The sequence below is a fragment of the Haliotis rufescens genome, unplaced genomic scaffold (assembly GCF_023055435.1).
Source record: "Haliotis rufescens isolate VD_foot unplaced genomic scaffold, xgHalRufe1.0.p SCAF_18, whole genome shotgun sequence".
In the NCBI taxonomy this organism is placed as follows: Eukaryota; Metazoa; Mollusca; class Gastropoda; order Lepetellida; family Haliotidae; genus Haliotis; species Haliotis rufescens.
This window is the reverse complement of record NW_025963868.1, coordinates 18,824,808-18,843,940: the sequence shown is the minus strand read 5'-3', so window position 1 is coordinate 18,843,940 and position 19,133 is coordinate 18,824,808. Positions and strand designations below refer to the sequence as shown.

Genomic DNA, 19,133 nt, shown 5'->3' with positions numbered 1-19,133 from the left:
TGCCACTCTGCCCTCCCCTTCTCTGGCCTCTTGCCACTCAGCCCTCCCCTTCTCTGGCCTCTTGCCACTCAGCCCTCCCCTTCTCTGGCCTCTTGCCACTCAGCCCTCCCCTTCTCTGGCCACTTGCCATTCTGCCCTCCCCTCTTGCCTCTCTGCCCTCCCCCCTTGCCCCTGAGCCCTCCCCTTCTCTGGCCTCTTGCAGCTCTGCCCTCCCCCCTTGCCCCTCAGCCCTCCCCTTCTTTGGCCTCTTGCCACTCAGCCCTCCCCTTCTCTGCCCTCTTGCCATTCTGCCCTCCCCTTCTCTGGCCCCTTGCCCCTCAGCCCTCCCCTTCTCTGGCCTCTTGCCACTCTGCCCTCCCCTTCTCTGGCCTCTTGCAGCTCTGCCCTCCCCCTTGCCCCTCAGCCCTCCCCTTCTCTGGCCTCTTGCCACTCTGCCCTCCCCTTCTCTCGCCGGGTGCCTCTCTGCCCTCCCCCCTTGCCCCTGAGCCCTCCCCTTCTCTGGCCTCTTGCAGCTCTGCCCTCCCCCCTTGCCACTCTGCCCTCCCCTTCTCTGGCCTCTTGCCACTCAGCCATCCCCTTCTCTGGCCTCTTGCAGCTCTGCCCTCCCCCCTTGCCACTCTGCCCTCCCCTTCTCTGGCCTCTTGCCTCTCTGCCCTCCCCTTCTCTGGCCTCTTGCCACTCAGCCCTCCCCTTCTCTGGCCACTTGCCATTCTGCCCTCCCCTCTTGCCTCTCTGCCCTCCCCCCTTGCCCCTCAGCCCTCCCCTTCTCTGGCCTCTTGCAGCTCTGCCCTCCCCCCCTTGCCCCTCAGCCCTCCCCTTCTCTGGCCTCTTGCCACTCAGCCCTCCCCTTCTCTGGCCTCTTGCCATTCTGCCCTCCCCTTCTCTGGCCCCTTGCCCCTCAGCCCTCCCCTTCTCTGGCCTCTTGCCACTCTGCCCTCCCCTTCTCTGGCCTCTTGCAGCTCTGCCCTCCCCCCTTGCCCCTCAGCCCTCCCCTTCTCTGGCCTCTTGCCACTCTGCCCTCCCCTTCTCTGGCCCCTTGCCCCTCAGCCCTCCCCTTCTCTGGCCTCTTGCCACTCTGCCCTCCCCTTCTCTGGCCTCTTGCAGCTCTGCCCTCCCCCCTTGCCCCTCAGCCATCCCCTTCTCTGGCCTCTTGCCACTCTGCCCTCCCCTTCTCTGGCCTCTTGCCTCTCTGCCCTCCCCCCTTGCCCCTGAGCCCTCCCCTTCTCTGGCCTCTTGCAGCTCTGCCCTCCCCCCTTGCCACTCAACCCTCCCCTTCTCTGGCCTCTTGCCATTCTGCCCTCCCCCCTTGCCTCTCTGCCCTCCCCCCTTGCCACTCTGCCCTCCCCTTCTCTGGCCTCTTTGCGCTCAGCCCTCCCCTTTTGCCTCAAAATATAGTACATCATTGAGTTCATTTCTTTTAATTCATGGTTAAACAACTGCACAAACTATATTGTTTTATACCAACACAATACCTAAGCCAGGAGAGCACGTTGATCAGAAAGGTTTCCTTTGAAAAGCACTTCCTTAAGAGGCCATTTTGCTTCCACTCAAAGTAAAGAATGCAGACCAGGCATAAGGTAGAAAAGTACCCATTGTTTACAATAATTTACCTGAATCACCTGAACAATAGTTATTTGGAATTAGTGTTTTTATTGGTTTCAGAACATCTGATTTTAGACTGATATTTACCTCTTTCAACCACATATGGAGACTGGCCTTTGTTGTTTCTCAAAGTGAGATTAACCAATGAGAGAGCAGAACTACTGATTCCATATGATCCCTTATTATGCCTCAAAGTAATATCAGAAACATATGTACTGGTCCTGTCATTTATACCCATTGTAAGTTTCAAGTTTTCGTTTTGACATGACATGTGCGATAAAGACACCAGAAAGTGTAAACTTTTCGGCATTATTAATTCATTATTATGTCTTTAGTTGCTCACGCCTCGGCCAATATTTTTCTGCTTACCTAATATGACAGTGCATATGGCAACTATAGACACCATAACCAATAGTATTCCCCTTCGTGCCACATATCCTCTTCTGTGTTCTGTTGTTGTATTGTAAGGTAGCTGTAACTTTGTTCCTGGCAGGCACTGTTCTGGTGGCCAGATGCACTACCTAAGACAGTGAAGGTGGTGTTGTCCACCATTGACACAGACACTGCAGCGTTGGAGGAGCTAGTGACACGCCGACAATACCGCCGCCTCACTGTTGGGGATCTGGAAGTTACACAAAGAAAACAAATCTGTGAGGTGAATCACACTCACACTGCCACAATACACATAGTCAGACACACTGACACCATACACACTGACACCATACACACAGTCACACACACTGCCACAATACACATAGTCAAACACACTGACACCATACACACAGTCACACACACTGCCACCATACACACAGTCACACACACTGCCACCATACACACAGTCACACACACTGACACCATACACACAGTCACAGACACTGACACCACACACACAGTCACACACACTGACACCATACACACAGTCACACACACTGACACCACACACACAGTCACACACACTGCCACCATACACGCAGTCACTCACACTGACACCATATAGACAGTCACACACACTGACACCATACACACAGTCACACACACTGACACCATACACACAGTCACACACACTGACACCATACACACAGTCACACACACTGACACCACACACACAGTCACACACACTGCCACCATACACGCAGTCACTCACACTGACACCATATAGACAGTCACACACACTGACACCATACACACAGTCACACACACTGACACCATACACACAGTCACACACACTGACACCATACACACAGTCACACACACTGCCACCATATACACAGTCACAGACACTGCCACCATACACACAGTCACACACACTGCCACCATACACACAGTCACACACAGTGACACCATACACACAGTCACACACACTGCCACCATATAACCAGTCACAGACACTGACACCATACACACAGTCACACACACTGCCACCATATACACAGTCACAGACACTGACACCATACACACAGTCACACACACTGCCACCATACACACAGTCACACACACTGCCACCATACACACAGTCACACACACTGACACCATACACACAGTCACACACACTGACACCATACACACAGTCACACACACTGACACCATACAGACACACACACTGACACCTTACACACAGTCACACACTGACACCATACACAGTCACACACACTGACACCATACACAAAGTCACACACACTGCCACCATACACACAGTCACACACTGACACCATACACAGTCACACACACTGACACCATACACACAGTCACACACACTACCACCATACACACAGTCACACACACTGTCACCACACACACAGTCACACACACTGCCACCATACACAGACACACACACTGCCACCATACACACACCCACACACACTGACACCATACACACAGTCACACACACTGTCACCATACACACAGTCACACACACTTCCACCATATACACAGTCACAGACACTGCCACCATACACACAGTCACACACACTGCCACCATACACACAGTCACACACACTGACACCATACACAGTCACACACACTGACACCATATACACAGTCACAGACACTGACACCACACACACAGTCACACACACTGTCACCATACACACAGTCACACACACTGCCACCATACACACAGTCACACACACTGCCACCATACACACAGTCACACACACTGACACCATACAAACAGTCAAACACACCGACACCATACACACAGTCACACACACTGACACCATACACAGTCACACACACTGACACCATATACACAGTCACAGACACTGACACCATACACACAGTCACACACACTGCCACCATACACACAGTCACACACACTGCTACCATACACAGTCACACACACTGACACCATACACACAGTCACACACACTGACACCATACACACAGTCACACACACTGACACCATACACAGTCACACACACTGACACCATACACACAGTCACACACACTGACACCATACAAACAGTCACACACACCGACACAATACACACAGTCACACACACTGACACCATACATACAGTCAACCACACTGACACCATACACACAGTCACACACAGTGACACCATACACACAGTCACACACACTGCTACCATACACAGTCACACACACTGACACCATACATACAGTCACACACACTGACACCATACATAGTCACACACACTGACACTATGCACACGGCCACACACACTGACACAATACATACAGTCACACACACTGACACCATACATACAGTCACACACACTGACACCATACATAGTCACACACACTGACACTATGCACACGGCCACACACACTGACACCATACATACAGTCACACACACTGAAACCATACACACTGGCATCTTACATACAGTCACACACACTGACACCATACATACAGTCACACACACTGACACCATACATACAGTCACACACACTGAAACCATACACACTGGCATCTTACATACAGTCACACACACTGACACTATACACACAGTCACACACACTGACACCATAAAAACAGTCACGTACAGTTACACCATACATACAGTCACACACACTGACACCATACATACAGTCACACACACTGAAACCATACACACTGGCATCTTACATACAGTCACACACACTGACACTATACACACAGTCACACACACTGACACCATAAAAACAGTCACGTACAGTTACACCATACATACAGTCACACACACTGACACCATACACAAAGTCACACACACTGACACAATACATACAGTCACACACACTGACACCATACATACAGTCACACACACTGACACCATACATACAGTCACACACACTGACACCATACACACAGTCACACACACTGACACCATAAAAACAGTCACGTACAGTTACACCATACATACAGTCACACACACTGACACCATACACAAAGTCACACACACTGACACAATACATACAGTCACACACACTGACACCATACATACAGTCACACACTGACACCATACATACAGTCACACACACTGACACCATGCATACAGTCACACACACTGACACCATACATACAGTCACACACACTGACACAATACACACTGACACCATACATACAGTCACACACACTGACACCATACACACAGTCACACACACTGACACCATACATACAGTCATACACACTGATACCATACACACAGTCACACACACTGACACCATACATACAGTCACACACACTTACACCATACATACAGTCATACACACTGATACCATACATACAGTCACACACACTGACACCATACAGAAACAGGTAGTATTTTTGAATTGTTGACAATGAAAACTATTGTTTGACAATTCTTACAAATACAGAATCTCTTTTACATCATTGCCAGGGTATACTCTGGAAAATAGCATGGCTAGTTGCCTGTCTCCTGAATTTGAAATGGATTTTCCATGATTTCGAGACAAATTGGGTCTTCTTAGTTAAATGCAGAATTTATGAGATACCTGATAGTTCGAAAGAAAGTCATTCTAGTTGTTTAAGCAATACCAGGTGTACACAATACTGAAATCACCCCGAAAGGCCTGTGTTTTTAACAATGCCAAAGACATATGCAAATATGCAGTACACTTCCATAGAACTCCGGTTGATACAACCAGTATCTCCCTTCCTTACACTCTCCTCATGCCCAGCAAGGACAGCCTCACTTCTATCCTGTGTGTGTAACTGTCAACATCTGTTTGTTTTCTGAGTTGTCATAGCACAGTGTCTGGTAGATTTCACACTATAATAAGTTGGTATTTTCAGTTTATGTGTACTAACAGAAAAAAAGAAACTGTGCATCAGATAAAGTTCAATGAAAATATATTTTGAAATTAAATATTGCACATCAAACTGCTACATGAACAGCTGGGACAATTCCGGCCTGACATCGAGCGATAAGCCCAAGTTTGCATCCATGTCACTGTTAGGCACGCCTAGCTTGGTGTAGACAGCATCTGAGGTCTTGCAGACAAGACTGGGACTGTATACTGTTCACATATGAGTCCAGGGGTCACCTGGATAACCCTGATAGTCGTGCAAGGCTCTACAGGTGTCGGGGAGATTGTGTTAGCTCTATTTGCATTACTAAACATCTTCAGTTTAGGGGTTGAAGCATGACGTTGCAGCAGGATAATGCCCGCCCACATGTTGCAGGTGTTGTTACAGATTGTAACATTGCTGCACTGCCAATGTTGGTTGTTTCGACGAACCTCTCCCCCATAGAACAAATCGTGGATGAGATGGAACGATGCCCAAGACAGGACTAGAACCATCCGGAAACGCCAGTTCAGTTGGACCAATCTTTGGCTGACATTTGGAACAACATCCCCAGGCTGTTTTCAGTCCTCTGGTGTCTTCAATACACTGCCGCTGGCTCTCTGACCAAATATAACATTATTTTATATGACATTTACACTACTTTATGTGAAGCAAAGTTACTTTTTTCTGCTTTTATAGTTTATAAGAAGACTAGATAGAGATATACATTTGTGATACTTTTGAAGAGGAGCAGGACACAGGAGACGAGGTGCCATGACAGGACGAGCAGCTGGTAGCGACATTAGCAGAGATGGCTACCATCAGGAAGAATGAGCCACCACTCCAACAGGTTGGGAAAACTCCCCCAAACCATCAGTCCGAGTACACGTGGCGGGGAGGAGGACACAGGAGACGAGGCGCCATGACAGGACGAGCAACTGGTAGCGACATCAGCAGAGATGGCTACCATCAGGAAGAATGAGCCACCACTCCAGCAGGTTGGGAAAACTTCCCCAAACCATCAGTCAGAGTACACGTGGCGGGGAGGAGGACACAGGAGACGAGGCGCCATGACAGGACGAGCAGCTGGTAGCAACATCAGCAGAGATGACTGTAGTGGTTTGTAACAATAAGTGAAGAAAGGTACTTCGTGTTAAAAAGCCTTTTATTCAGACCATGTGGTCAGCATGGTGGCCATCTTGTTACAACTCAAGGGAGAGCACTCTCGTTGGCTTAGCTGCTAGATACTGCTTGGGTATGACTACTTAATATAGATTAATGGACTTCTGTTGACATTAACACTTATCATTACATCTCCCTTTCTAAGTTGAAATTAACATCATATAAACTCTGAATTAAACTGGTAACAATGTAAACACTTTAAAGCCTGGCTAAGCACATCAACAATAGATAAGTTTGATTTCTTTTCTTTTCTTTTTTCTTTTTCAATGAGTACTTAAAATGACACATCATGTCAAACTGATCATGTTCAGTTCCTTCCTGATGAGTGTCTCTTCTTGTCATTCATTTTGCACATTTATGATGGCTTGCCATTCTCTAACTTTAGAACTTAAACTAAACTCAATTAAAGTCTCTGACAAAAACCTTGTCTACTGAAAATCAACTTCCGAAACATGAAACTTTTACAGTTCAGAATTCACACATCACTCGGTTTCGATCAGACGAGATGGCTTGTTGATGACTCGGCCAGATCGTGTTGTAGTACCACTCTGCTGTGCTTCGGGAGTTGTCAAGCAAGTTGTAGTTGTTGTTGTTGCAGGCTGGTTATTTGTAATGCGAGGTGTGTTGTCATGAGGAGTAAGGAGGAGATCACGGCGATTTCGTCTCAGTCTTCCACCTCCCTCTGTTTGCACAAGGTAGGATCTTGGTGCTACCTTTTGCACTATTTTACCTTTTGTTTTCCAGTCATTACTTGTCTCTCGATACACTCTCACACTGCTACCTGGTTCCAACTGGGGTAGAGGTAGAGGAGATGCTTTCTGGTCGAAGTGGTACTTTTGTTCCTCTTTCGAAACCAGCTTGTGTTTGATGACTTGATCTGGATCAGGTGTACTTGACTGAAGGAGATCTTTCTTCAGTGGGAGATTTGACCTGATTGTCCGATTCATTAACAGCTGTGACGGAGAGAAACTACCAGCTAGAGGTGTGGTACGATAGGCGAGCAGTCCTAGATGAGGATCTTCCCCACTGTCAATGCACTTTTTCATGATGTTTTTGACAGTCTGGACTGTGCGTTCTGCAAGACCGTTTGACTGGGGGTATTTAGGACTAGATGTAGAGTGTTTAAAGTCCCATTCAACAGCAAAATCTGCAAATTCTGCACTCGCATAACATGGTCCGTTATCACTGAACAGTTCAACTGGTGAACCATGTCTGGCAAATATGGATCGTAGTGCTTTGATGACGGCTTGGCTGGACTGATTTGGCAAAGCAATGACTTCTGGGAAGTTAGAGTATGCGTCCACAACTAATAGATAGTCTTTTGAGTAGAGTTCAAAAAGATCAGTGGAGACATGCTGCCATGGCTGAGTAGCTACTGGGTGAGGTGATAGTGGTTCAGGTTGATGACGATGACGATAGTTCAAGCACGTCTCACATCCACTTACCATGACATCTACGTCATGATTCATTCGAGGCCAGAATAGAACTTCTCTAGCTCTTTGCTTGCATTTTTCTTGACCCAGATGTCCTGCATGTATTTTCTGCAACATCAGTTTCCGCATACCTTTGGGCACGACGATGCGGTTGCCTTTGAAGACTACTCCGTCAATACATGAAAGTTCATCTCGATAATTCCAGAAATCATCCAGGTTTCTTGGGCACTGTGAATGTTCATGAGGCCAACCTGTCAAGATGATTGCTTTTAGAGCTGTCATTTCTGGATCTATGATGCTTTCTGCTCTGATCTGTGCGAATCTGTCGGTTGACACCTGCACTGTTGACAAGATACTGTCAACATACATTTGTACATCTGCTTCTGTTGTACTGGTGGGTGAATGATCACTAGGAAAGTTCCTTGACAGGGTATCTGCTGCATACATCTCTCGACCAGGAGTGTACATTACCTCCATGTCATATTTCTGCATGCGAAGACGGAAACGTTGAATGCGTGGAGGACAGTCATTCAGAGCTTTCTTGAAGATGGGAATCAGTGGTTTATGGTCAGTTTCTGCAAGAAACTTTCTCCCATACACATATTGATGGAACCGTTCAGCTCCAAAACACATTGCTAGTGCTTCCTTCTCGATCTGTGCGTAGTGAGTCTCTGCAGTGGTCATCGCCCTTGACGCATATGCTACTGGCATCCATGCATCTTCATGTTGTTGCAGCAGTATGGCACCAAGTCCATGTTTTGATGCATCTGTAGACACTTTGATGGGTTTCTTGGTATCATAGAATTGAAGAACCGGTCTTTGTGAGATGAGGTTTCGAAGTTCTTCCCATGATTTGTCCTGTTCATGAGACCAAGACCAATGACTGTCTTTTTCCAACAGCTGCCTAAGTGGTGCTGATTTTGTTGAGAGGTCTTGAATGTACCTTCCAAGGTAATTAACCATCCCAAGGAACCGTTGCAGTTCCTTCTTTTCTGTGGGTTTCTGAAGATCCATGATGGCTTTCACCTTGTTAGGGTCTGGTTTGAGTCCATCAACAGAAATTCTATCTCCCAGGAAGGTAAGCTCTGTGACACCCACTTCACATTTCTCTCTATTCAATTTCAGACCACTGTCTCTACACTTCTGAAGTACTGCTTTCAGTCGCTCGTTGTGCTCTCTGGTGTCTTTACCAAAGATGATCATGTCATCCATACTGGTGTCTACACCTCTAATGTGCTCAAAAAGTTGATGTATGGTTCGATGATACACTTCTGGCGCACTTGAAATACCAAATGGGAGTCTGAGATAACGGTATCTCCCAAATGGTGTGTTGAATGCTGTCAGCATTGAGCTGGCATGATCTAGCTTCATTTGCCAAAAGCCTGAGGAGGCGTCCAGCTTGCTAAACACTTTAGCACCAGCAAACTGCGACATCACTTCTTCACGAGTTGGGAGTTTATAGTGTTCTCTCTGCACTGCTAGATTCAAATTGCGAGGATCTAGGCATATTCTCAATTTCCCTTGTTTCTTGTGCACAATCACCATCGAACTAACCCATTCAGTAGGTTCTGTAACCTCTGTGATCACTCCAAGTGATTTCATTCTGTTCAACTCTTCTTTAAGTTGATCATGGAGAGCAAATGGCACTTTTCTACAAGCTTCTATGACTGGTGTGACTCCTTTGTCCACTTTTATGGTATGTTCACCAGGCAAGCATCCAAGCCCTGTGAATACATCTTGATATTCACTTAGAATATCTTCTGGCTTTGTAGAATTCTGGCTGTTCAAATTTTTCTCATCAACATTGATTTCGTAAACTCTACGAACCAAGTTCAGTCTCTCACAATCCTCCACACCAAGGATACATCTATTGTTGTCTGGCGTTACCATGAATACAGTCTTGTATGGTTTACCTTTGTAGGTGACTGTGAGCTCTGCCTGTCCTTCAACAGGTATGTCAATTCCACCATAAGCTTTTAGGCTCATCTTAGGAGGTTCTAATGGTGGCTGGTATTTTAGTTTATTCCACTGTGACAAGCTGATGAGGTTCATGTCTGAGCCGCTGTCAAGTTTGAGGGGTACCTGTGTTCCATTTATGTCAAGTGACATCATCCAAGCCTTTGAGTTAGAGACCCTCTGACTGTCTGTATCCACAACATCAACGAAGAATTCTGCATCTTCTGGTGGATAATCACATGCTTCTGCATCAATATCATAGACACGTCGGGATCGACCTGAATGAGATCTACATTGTGTAGCAAAATGTCCGAGAAGACCACATTTCAAACACTTTTGACCAGATGCTGGACATTTCTGTTTTGGGTTATGATTTCTTCCACACCGTCCACAAAGCTCTTGTTTTACTGTTTCTTGTTTACTTGTTTGCTTGTAGTTCATTTTCTGTTTGGATTTTATGTAATGAACTGCACAATCTTCACTTACTTCTTTAGCTTGACAACTTGCCATTTCTGCAGCACGACATGTGTCTATTGCTTTTAAAAGAGTTAATCTATCATCACGCAGTAATTTCTCTCGATAAGCACTGTTGTACACGCCACACACTATTCTGTCTCTAACCAAACTGTCTTTGAGTTGTCCAAATTCACAAGATTTAGCTTTTTGTTGCAATTCACTAACATACTGATCTATTGTCTGGTCTGACTTTTGTGAACATGTAAAAAATTTGTATCTCTCAAATGTCACATTATTTCTGGGAACACAGTATTGCTCAAATTTTTCTAAGATTTTTTCAACTTTCTGTTTATCTTCCTCTTCAGCCCATTCAAAAGAATTAAATACTTCTCTGGCATTTTCTCCAATGCAATGCAGCAATAAAGATGACTTGTAGACATCAGGTTTGTTTTTACCATCAACAGTAATGGTGTAGTAGCATTCCCATGCTTGCTTGAAACGGCGCCAGTTTTCACTCACATTTCCAGCAAGTTCCAAAGGTTTGGGAGGCTCCAAGTTATTCATTTTTGTTGTCAGTAACTTCTTTGATGGGTAGACTTACTTCTGACACCATGTAGTGGTTTGTAACAATAAGTGAAGAAAGGTACTTCGTGTTAAAAAGCCTTTTATTCAGACCATGTGGTCAGCATGGTGGCCATCTTGTTACAACTCAAGGGAGAGCACTCTCGTTGGCTTAGCTGCTAGATACTGCTTGGGTATGACTACTTAATATAGATTAATGGACTTCTGTTGACATTAACACTTATCATTACAATGACTACCATCAGGAAGAATGAGCCACCACTCCAGCGGGTTGGGAAAACTTCCCCAAACCATCAGTCAGAGTACACGTGGCGGGGAGGAGGACACAGCCGCTACTGACTGTCCTGCAGTATTGTTTGGAACAAAACCTATTGACTTGGCAATGTCTACAGACTCATACAAGCTACACTTCCATCAACAACCAAATCTAGTCTCAGGATAGCGGAAGGTCCCACGTTAAGAACAATCTCATTGGCAATTTGGATGGTATTGGACTCTACATATGCGCATGATCATAGATCTGCATGTTCTGAACAAAGAATATCTGTTACATCAACCAAACTTCTGATGGGAAAAAGCATGCAATCTTCACACTTTACTCAGGACTGAGTATTGGATGATCAGCGTTGATTGCAAGCAAGTACCAACTATGTACAAACATCTTGGCAGACAGCTATATCTCATCAGGGAAGGATAGTGGCTACAGTGGTGTCTCATCAGGGTAGAATAATGGCTACAGTGGTGTCTCATCAGGGAAGAATAATGGCTACAGTGGTGTCTCATCAGGGTAGAATAATGGCTACAGTGGTGTCTCATCAGGGAAGAATAATGGCTACAGTGGTGTCTCATCAGGGAAGAATAATGGCTACAGTGGTGTCTCATCAGGGAAGAATAATGGCTACAGTGGTGTCTCATCAGGGAAGAATAATGGCTACAGTGGTGTCTCATCAGGGAAGAATAATGGCTACAGTGGTGTCTCATCAGGGAAGAATAATGGCTACAGTGGTGTCTCATCAGGGAAGAATAATGGCTACAGTGGTCTCTATCCAGAGATATATTGATGGATAACATCAATGTAAGATGTACCACCTTCAAACTCGTTTGCGCCATGCCTCATCAAGCTTCCAGTGTATGTCATCAAGTGGATGTATAGTCCATGGATTGGACAGGGTTCTTAGCATGTGCCTCTCACCCTTGGTCTCTCCTAGACAGTTTTCTTCTGAAGATCAAGAAATGAACTGCACGATCATTCTCATAGTAGTGCTTGATCATGCAGGCCATCCGCCATCTAGGACAACAGATGTTACAAGTTCTGCTAGTGGTGGAGAAGATGAGAGTAGGATGTGGGCCTATGACTGTACCCATAGTTGCCAGGATGCTGAGTTCCTCCATATGAGATTACTGGGTGGGAGTACACCTGATGTAACTACCAGAGGAAGCATTCTTTGCATTGTCAGCAACGATAGCTATTGTTGGACATTTCTTACTATGACAGGATGACCAAAAACAACAATCTCCACCTTCTATCAACACACAAATTTGGCAACTTCCTTGTTCTGTATTGTCACTGCTCATGAAAGCAGGGCTTCATCTACCAGTTTGACCATATGAGTAGAACAGATTGTATCCAGTTGTCAGTGGCGCACCCACAACAAATACTGCCACTACTAGTTACATCTCCTCGCCATTAATCTGCATTCAGGTTGCTGATGTTGGAAAGAAGTGAGGACTTATTGGCTGCACATGCACAGAAGGAAGGAAGACACTGTTGGTATCTTCTGTGGTTATGGATAGTTGGACTTATAAATGTTGAAAATCTGACGATTTTTATGCTGTGGTGACAGCTGAAATGCAGGATTTCTGGCAATGATGTAGTAGAGGTAGTATTCTTTGTTAACAGAAAGCTCCTGGGGTGTCCTGGGGGACATATATGTATATTCCAGAATTGTATGTTTACAGAAAGCCCTTGGTGGTTATGGCAAGGCTCTGTCCAAACAGCAGCTGCAGAGAGTCGTGGACAGCAGACACACCAGCAGCCCCCTCTACCTCAACATCCTCGTCGCGGTCAGATTTCACATTGCCTCTATATTACAGAACCTGGAATAATAACATTTTACCCTGTGGAATTAAGTAGATAACTGGGAAGACAGTACTTAACACATTAATACAGATGAATGACAAATCAATATCTTTGATTCTCTGATCAAATGTCCATTCTGTTAATCCTGTGATCCCTGTCTTAGTACACTAAACAAATGTGGGAAATTTCATGATCTTGATGAACAAAAGTGATGACATTTATCTGACTTCAGCCACAATATTGACAGCTGCTTAGAACCACTGTGGTTTGACTCACTTAGAGCCCCATGTTTTTGGTTGCTCAATTAGTACTGGTGTACATCAGAGGGTCCAACATGTTACCGGCTGCTTAGAGCCGCTGTGTTTTCCATCAGGGGGTTCGACTGGGCACCAACATGTTACCGGCTGCTTAGAGCCACTGTGTTTTCCACCAGGGGGTTTGACTGGGCGCCAACATGTTACTGGCTGCTTAGAGCCGCTGTGTTTTCCATCAGAGGGTTCGACTGGGCACCAACATGTTACTGGCTGCTTAGAGCCGCTGTGTTTTCCATCAGAGGGTTTGACTGGGCACCAACATGTTACTGGCTGCTTAGAGCCGCTGTGTTTTCCATCAGGGGGTTGGACTGGGCACCAACATGTTACTGGCTGCTTAGAGCCGCTGTGTTTTCCATCAGGGGGTTGGACTGGGCACCAACATGTTACTGGCTGCTTAGAGCCGCTGTGTTTTCCATCAGGGGGTTGGACTGGGCACCAACATGTTACTGGCTGCTTAGAGCCGCTGTGTTTTCCATCAGGGGGTTGGACTGGGCACCAACATGTTACTGGCTGTGGTTTGACCCACATGATGTAAATACTATGCATGGGGCAGGCTCCCAACTTATTAATGGTATTTGTTGTTCAGGAGCTGGAGAAGTTCGGCTCCTTCCGCCAGCTGGATGACAAGCTCAACTCTCTCCTCAAGTCTGACAGGTCTGTATCATGTTTGTGTGAGTATTAATATAAATAGTATCATGTTTGTGTGAGTAATAATATCAATAGTATCATGTTTGTGTGAGTAATAATATCAATAGTATCATGTTTGTGTGAGTATTAATATAAATAGTATCATGTTTGTGTGAGTATTATTGTAAATAGTATCATGTTTGTGTGAGTATTAATATCAATAGTATCATGTTTGTGTGAGTATTATTGTAAATAGTATCATGTTTGTGTGAGTATTAATATCAATAGTATCATGTTTGTGTGAGTATTATTGTAAATACTATCATGTTTATGTGAGTATTATTGTAAATAGTATCATGTTTGTGTGAGTATTAATATCAATAGTATCATGTTTGTGTGAGTATTATTGTAAATAGTATCATGTTTGTGTGAGTATTAATATCAATAGTATCATGTTTGTGTGAGTATTATTGTAAATAGTATCATGTTTGTGTGAGTATTAATATCAATAGTATCATGTTTGTGTGAGTATAATTGTAAATAGTATCATGTTTGTGTGAGTATTAATATCAATAGTATCATGTTTGTGTGAGTATTATTGTAAATAGTATCATGTTTGTGTGAGAATTATTGTAAATAGTATCATGTTTGTGTGAGTATTAATATCAATAGTATCATGTTTGTGTGAGTATTAATATCAATAGTATCATGTTTGTGTGAGTATTATTGTAAATAGTATCGTGTTTGTGTGAGTAATGATACAAATAGTATCATGTTTGTGTGAGTAATAATATTAATAGTATCATGTTTGTATGAGTATTAATATCAATAGTATCATGTTTGTGTGAGTATTAATATCAATAGTATCATGTTTGTGTGAGTAATGATATAAATAGTATCATGTTTGTGTGAGCAATAATGTAAATAGTATCATGATTGTGTGAGTATTAATATCAATAGTATCATGTTTGTGTGAGTATTATTATCAATAGTATCATGTTTGTGTGAGCAATAATGTATATAGTATCAGCTGCATGTTTGTGTGAGTATTAATATCAATAGTATCATGTTTGTGTGAGTATTATTGTAAATAGTATCATGTTTGTGTAAGTATTAATATCAATAGTATCATGTTTGTGTGAGTATTATTGTAAATAGTATCATGTTTGTGTGAGCAATGATATAAATAGTATCATGTTTGTGTTAGTAATAATGTCAATAGAATCATGTTTGTATGAGTATTAATATAAAAAGTATCCTGTTTTTGTGAGTAATAATATAAATAGTATCATGTTTGTGTGAGTAAAAATGTAAATAGTATCATGTTTGTGTGAGTAATAATATACGTAGTATCATGTTTTTGTGAGTAATAATATTAATAGTATCATGTTTGTGTGAGTAATAATATAGATAGTATCATGTTTGCGTAAGTATTATTATCAATAGTATCATGTTTGTGCGAGTAATAATATTAATAGTATCATGTTTGTGTGAGCAATAATGTAAATAGTATCATGTTTGTGTGAGTATTAATATCAAAAGTATCATGTTTGTGTGAGTAGTAATATCAATAGTATCATCTTTGTGTGATACATATTTTAAATAGTATCATGTTTTTAAGAGTAATAATATAAATAGTATCATGTTTGTGTGAGTATTATTATCAATAGTATCATGTTTGTGTGAGTATTAATGTACATAGTATCATGTTTGTGTGAGTAATAATATAAATAGTTTCATGTTTGTAAGAGTATTAATATCAATAGTATCATGTTTGTGTGAGTAATAATGTCAATGGAATCATGTTTGTGTGAGTAATAATGTAAATAGTATCATGTTTGTGAGTAATGATATAAAAAGTATCATGTGTGTGTGTGAGTATCAATATAAATGGTATCATGTTTGTGTGAGTATTAATATCAGTAGTATCATGCTTGTGTGTGAGTAATAATATAAATAGTATCATGTTTGTTTGAGTATTCATATAAATAGTATCATGTTTGTGTGGGTTTTAATGTTTATAAAAGCATCATGATGAGCATGTGACTTTTGCAATTGTAGAAGATGTTACAAGACTAATTGTGTTGCTCAGAAGCATTTTTCCAGATATGCTAAAACACATGTTTGTCACAAGAAATTGGGTGATTTTGTATAAAAGCCATTAAAATGACAAAATCTATGTATAAAGAATCAGTTTTTTGTGTTCATCATGGTTCTAAAGTACTGCATAAGTTACTGATTGTTGTGTTTTATTACAGCATTGAAGAACTGTGTGCCTTACTCCTAGAGAGGTTAGAAAGTGACTACAACACTACAGAGTACCCACGTGTTGTACAGATGGTAAGTGGTGTCATCATGTTGTACAGTGTGCAGTGATGTTGTACAGTGTGCAGTGATGTTGTACAGTGTGCAGGGATGTTGTACAGTGTGCAGTGATGTTGTACAGTGTGCAGTGATGTACAGTGTGGTGTGATGGTGTACAGTGTGGTGTGATAATGTACAGTGTGGTGTGATGTTGTACAGTGTGCAGTGATGTACAGTGTGCAGTGATGTTGTACAGTGTGCAGTGATGTTGTACAGTGTGGTGTGATGGTGTACAGTGTGGTGTGATAATGTACAGTGTGGTGTGATGTACAGTGTGGTGTGATGTAGTACAGTGTGCAGTGATGTTGTACAGTGTGCAGTGATGTTGTACAGTGTACAGTGATGTTGTACAGTGTGAAGTGATGTTGTATAGAGTGTTGTGATGTTGAGCAGAGTGATGCGATGTTGTAGTCGATGTTGTACAGTGTGTTGTGTTGTTGTATAGAGGGTGTTGTGTTGTTGTATAGAGGGTGTTGTACAGTATGTTGTGTTTTACAGTGTTGTGTGATGTTGTATAGTGTGCAATGATGTTGTACAGTGTGGTTTGTTATTGTACAGTGTGGTGTGATGTTGTACAGTGTGCAATGATGTTGTACAGTGTGGTTTGATGTTGTACAGTGTGGTGTGATGTTGTACAGTGTGCAGTGATGTTGTACAGTGTGCAGTGATGTTGTACAGTGTGGTTTGATATTGTACAGTGTGGTGTGATGTTGTACAGATAGTTATGATGTTGTATAGAGTTTTGTGATGTTGTATATAGGGTGTTGTACAGTATGTTGTGTTGTAAAGTGTGCAGTGATGTTGTACAGTGTACAGTGATGTTGTACAGTGTGAAGTGATGTTGTACAGAGTGTTGTGATGTTGAGCAGAGTGATGCGATGTTGTAGTCGATGTTGTACAGTGTGTTGTGTTGTTGTATAGAGGGTGTTGTGTTGTTGTATAGAGGGTGTTGTACAGTATGTTGTGATGTACAGTGTGGTGTGATGTTGTACAGTGTGGTGTGATGTTGTACAGTGTGCAGTGATTTGTACAGTGTGGTGTGATGTTGTACAGAGTGTTGTGATGTACAGAGTTTTGTGATGTTGTATAGAGGGTGTTGTACAGTATGTTGTGATGTACAGTGTGGTGTGATGTTGTACAGTGTGGTGTGATGTTGTACAGTGTGCAGTGATTTGTACAGTGTGGTGTGATGTTGTACAGAGTGTTGTGATGTACAGAGTTTTGTGATGTTGTATAGAGGGTGTTGTACAGTATGTTGTGTTGTAAAGTGTGCAGTGATGTTGTACAGTGTGGTGTGATGTTGTACAGTGTGCAGTGATGTTGTACAGAGTGTTGTAATGTTGACCAGAGTGTTGTGTTGTTGTAGTGGATTTTGTACAGTGTGTTGTGTTGTTGTATAGAGGGGGTTGTGATGTTGTATAGAGGGTGTTGTACAGTATGTTGTGTTGTACAGTGTGCAGTGATGTTGTACAGTGTGCAGGGATGTTGTACAGAGAGTTGTGATGTTGAACAGAGTGTGGTGATGTTGTAGTGGATGTTGTACAGTGTGTTGTGTTGTTGTATAGAGGGTGTTGTGCTGTTGCAGGTGTTTCAGCTGCTTCAAGTTGCACATGAGGGCCTGTCTGAGAGTGAGATCACAGAGATATTGGACATTCCTATCACTATCTGGCTGCCGCTGTATTGTGCACTGGAACAGTTTATAGTTTTAAGATCAGGCTTGCTCAGGTAATTGTCAAAGATTTACAAGTTTAATAGGTTTCAAGTGGTGAAGATGATATTTTCAAAGCTGTTTTTGTGTGAGTGACCACTCCTATGCCATCGCTCTGGTGTTTCCATGCTAAGACTGCTGTAACCCTGAGGCTATGACCATCGCTCTGGTGTTTCCATACTAAGACTCCTGCGACCCTGAGGCTATGACCATTGCTCTGGTGTTTCCATACTAAGACTGCTGCAACCCTGATGCTATGACCATTGCTCTGGTGTTTCCATGCTAAGACTGCTGCAACCCTGAGGCTATGACCATCGCTCTGGTGTTTCCATGCTAAGACTGCTGCAACCCTGAGGCTATGACTATCGCTCTGGTGTTTCCATACTAAGACTCCTGCGACCCTGAGGCTATGACCATTGCTCTGGTGTTTCCATGCTAAGACTGCTGCAACCCTGATGCTATGACCATCGCTCTGGTGTTTCCATGCTAAGACTGCTGCAACCCTGATGCTATGACCATTGCTCTGGTGTTTCCATGCTAAGACTGCTGCAACCCTGATGCTATGACCATTGCTCTG

At 43.3% G+C, this 19,133-nt stretch overlaps 1 protein-coding gene across 2 annotated transcripts in view; it reads left to right on the top strand.

Moving 5' to 3' along the window:
• LOC124121028 (nephrocystin-3-like) overlaps positions 1-19,133 on the top strand; it is a 97,814-nt gene that overhangs the window by 23,668 nt on the left and 55,013 nt on the right. For both annotated transcript variants that reach the window (XM_048398308.1, XM_048398309.1), the window contains exons 8-12: positions 2,096-2,257; positions 13,423-13,527; positions 14,444-14,511; positions 16,743-16,824; positions 18,434-18,573. In XM_048398308.1, the coding sequence (XP_048254265.1) occupies positions 2,096-2,257; positions 13,423-13,527; positions 14,444-14,511; positions 16,743-16,824; positions 18,434-18,573 (557 nt within the window). The remainder of the gene's footprint in view (positions 1-2,095; positions 2,258-13,422; positions 13,528-14,443; positions 14,512-16,742; positions 16,825-18,433; positions 18,574-19,133) is intronic.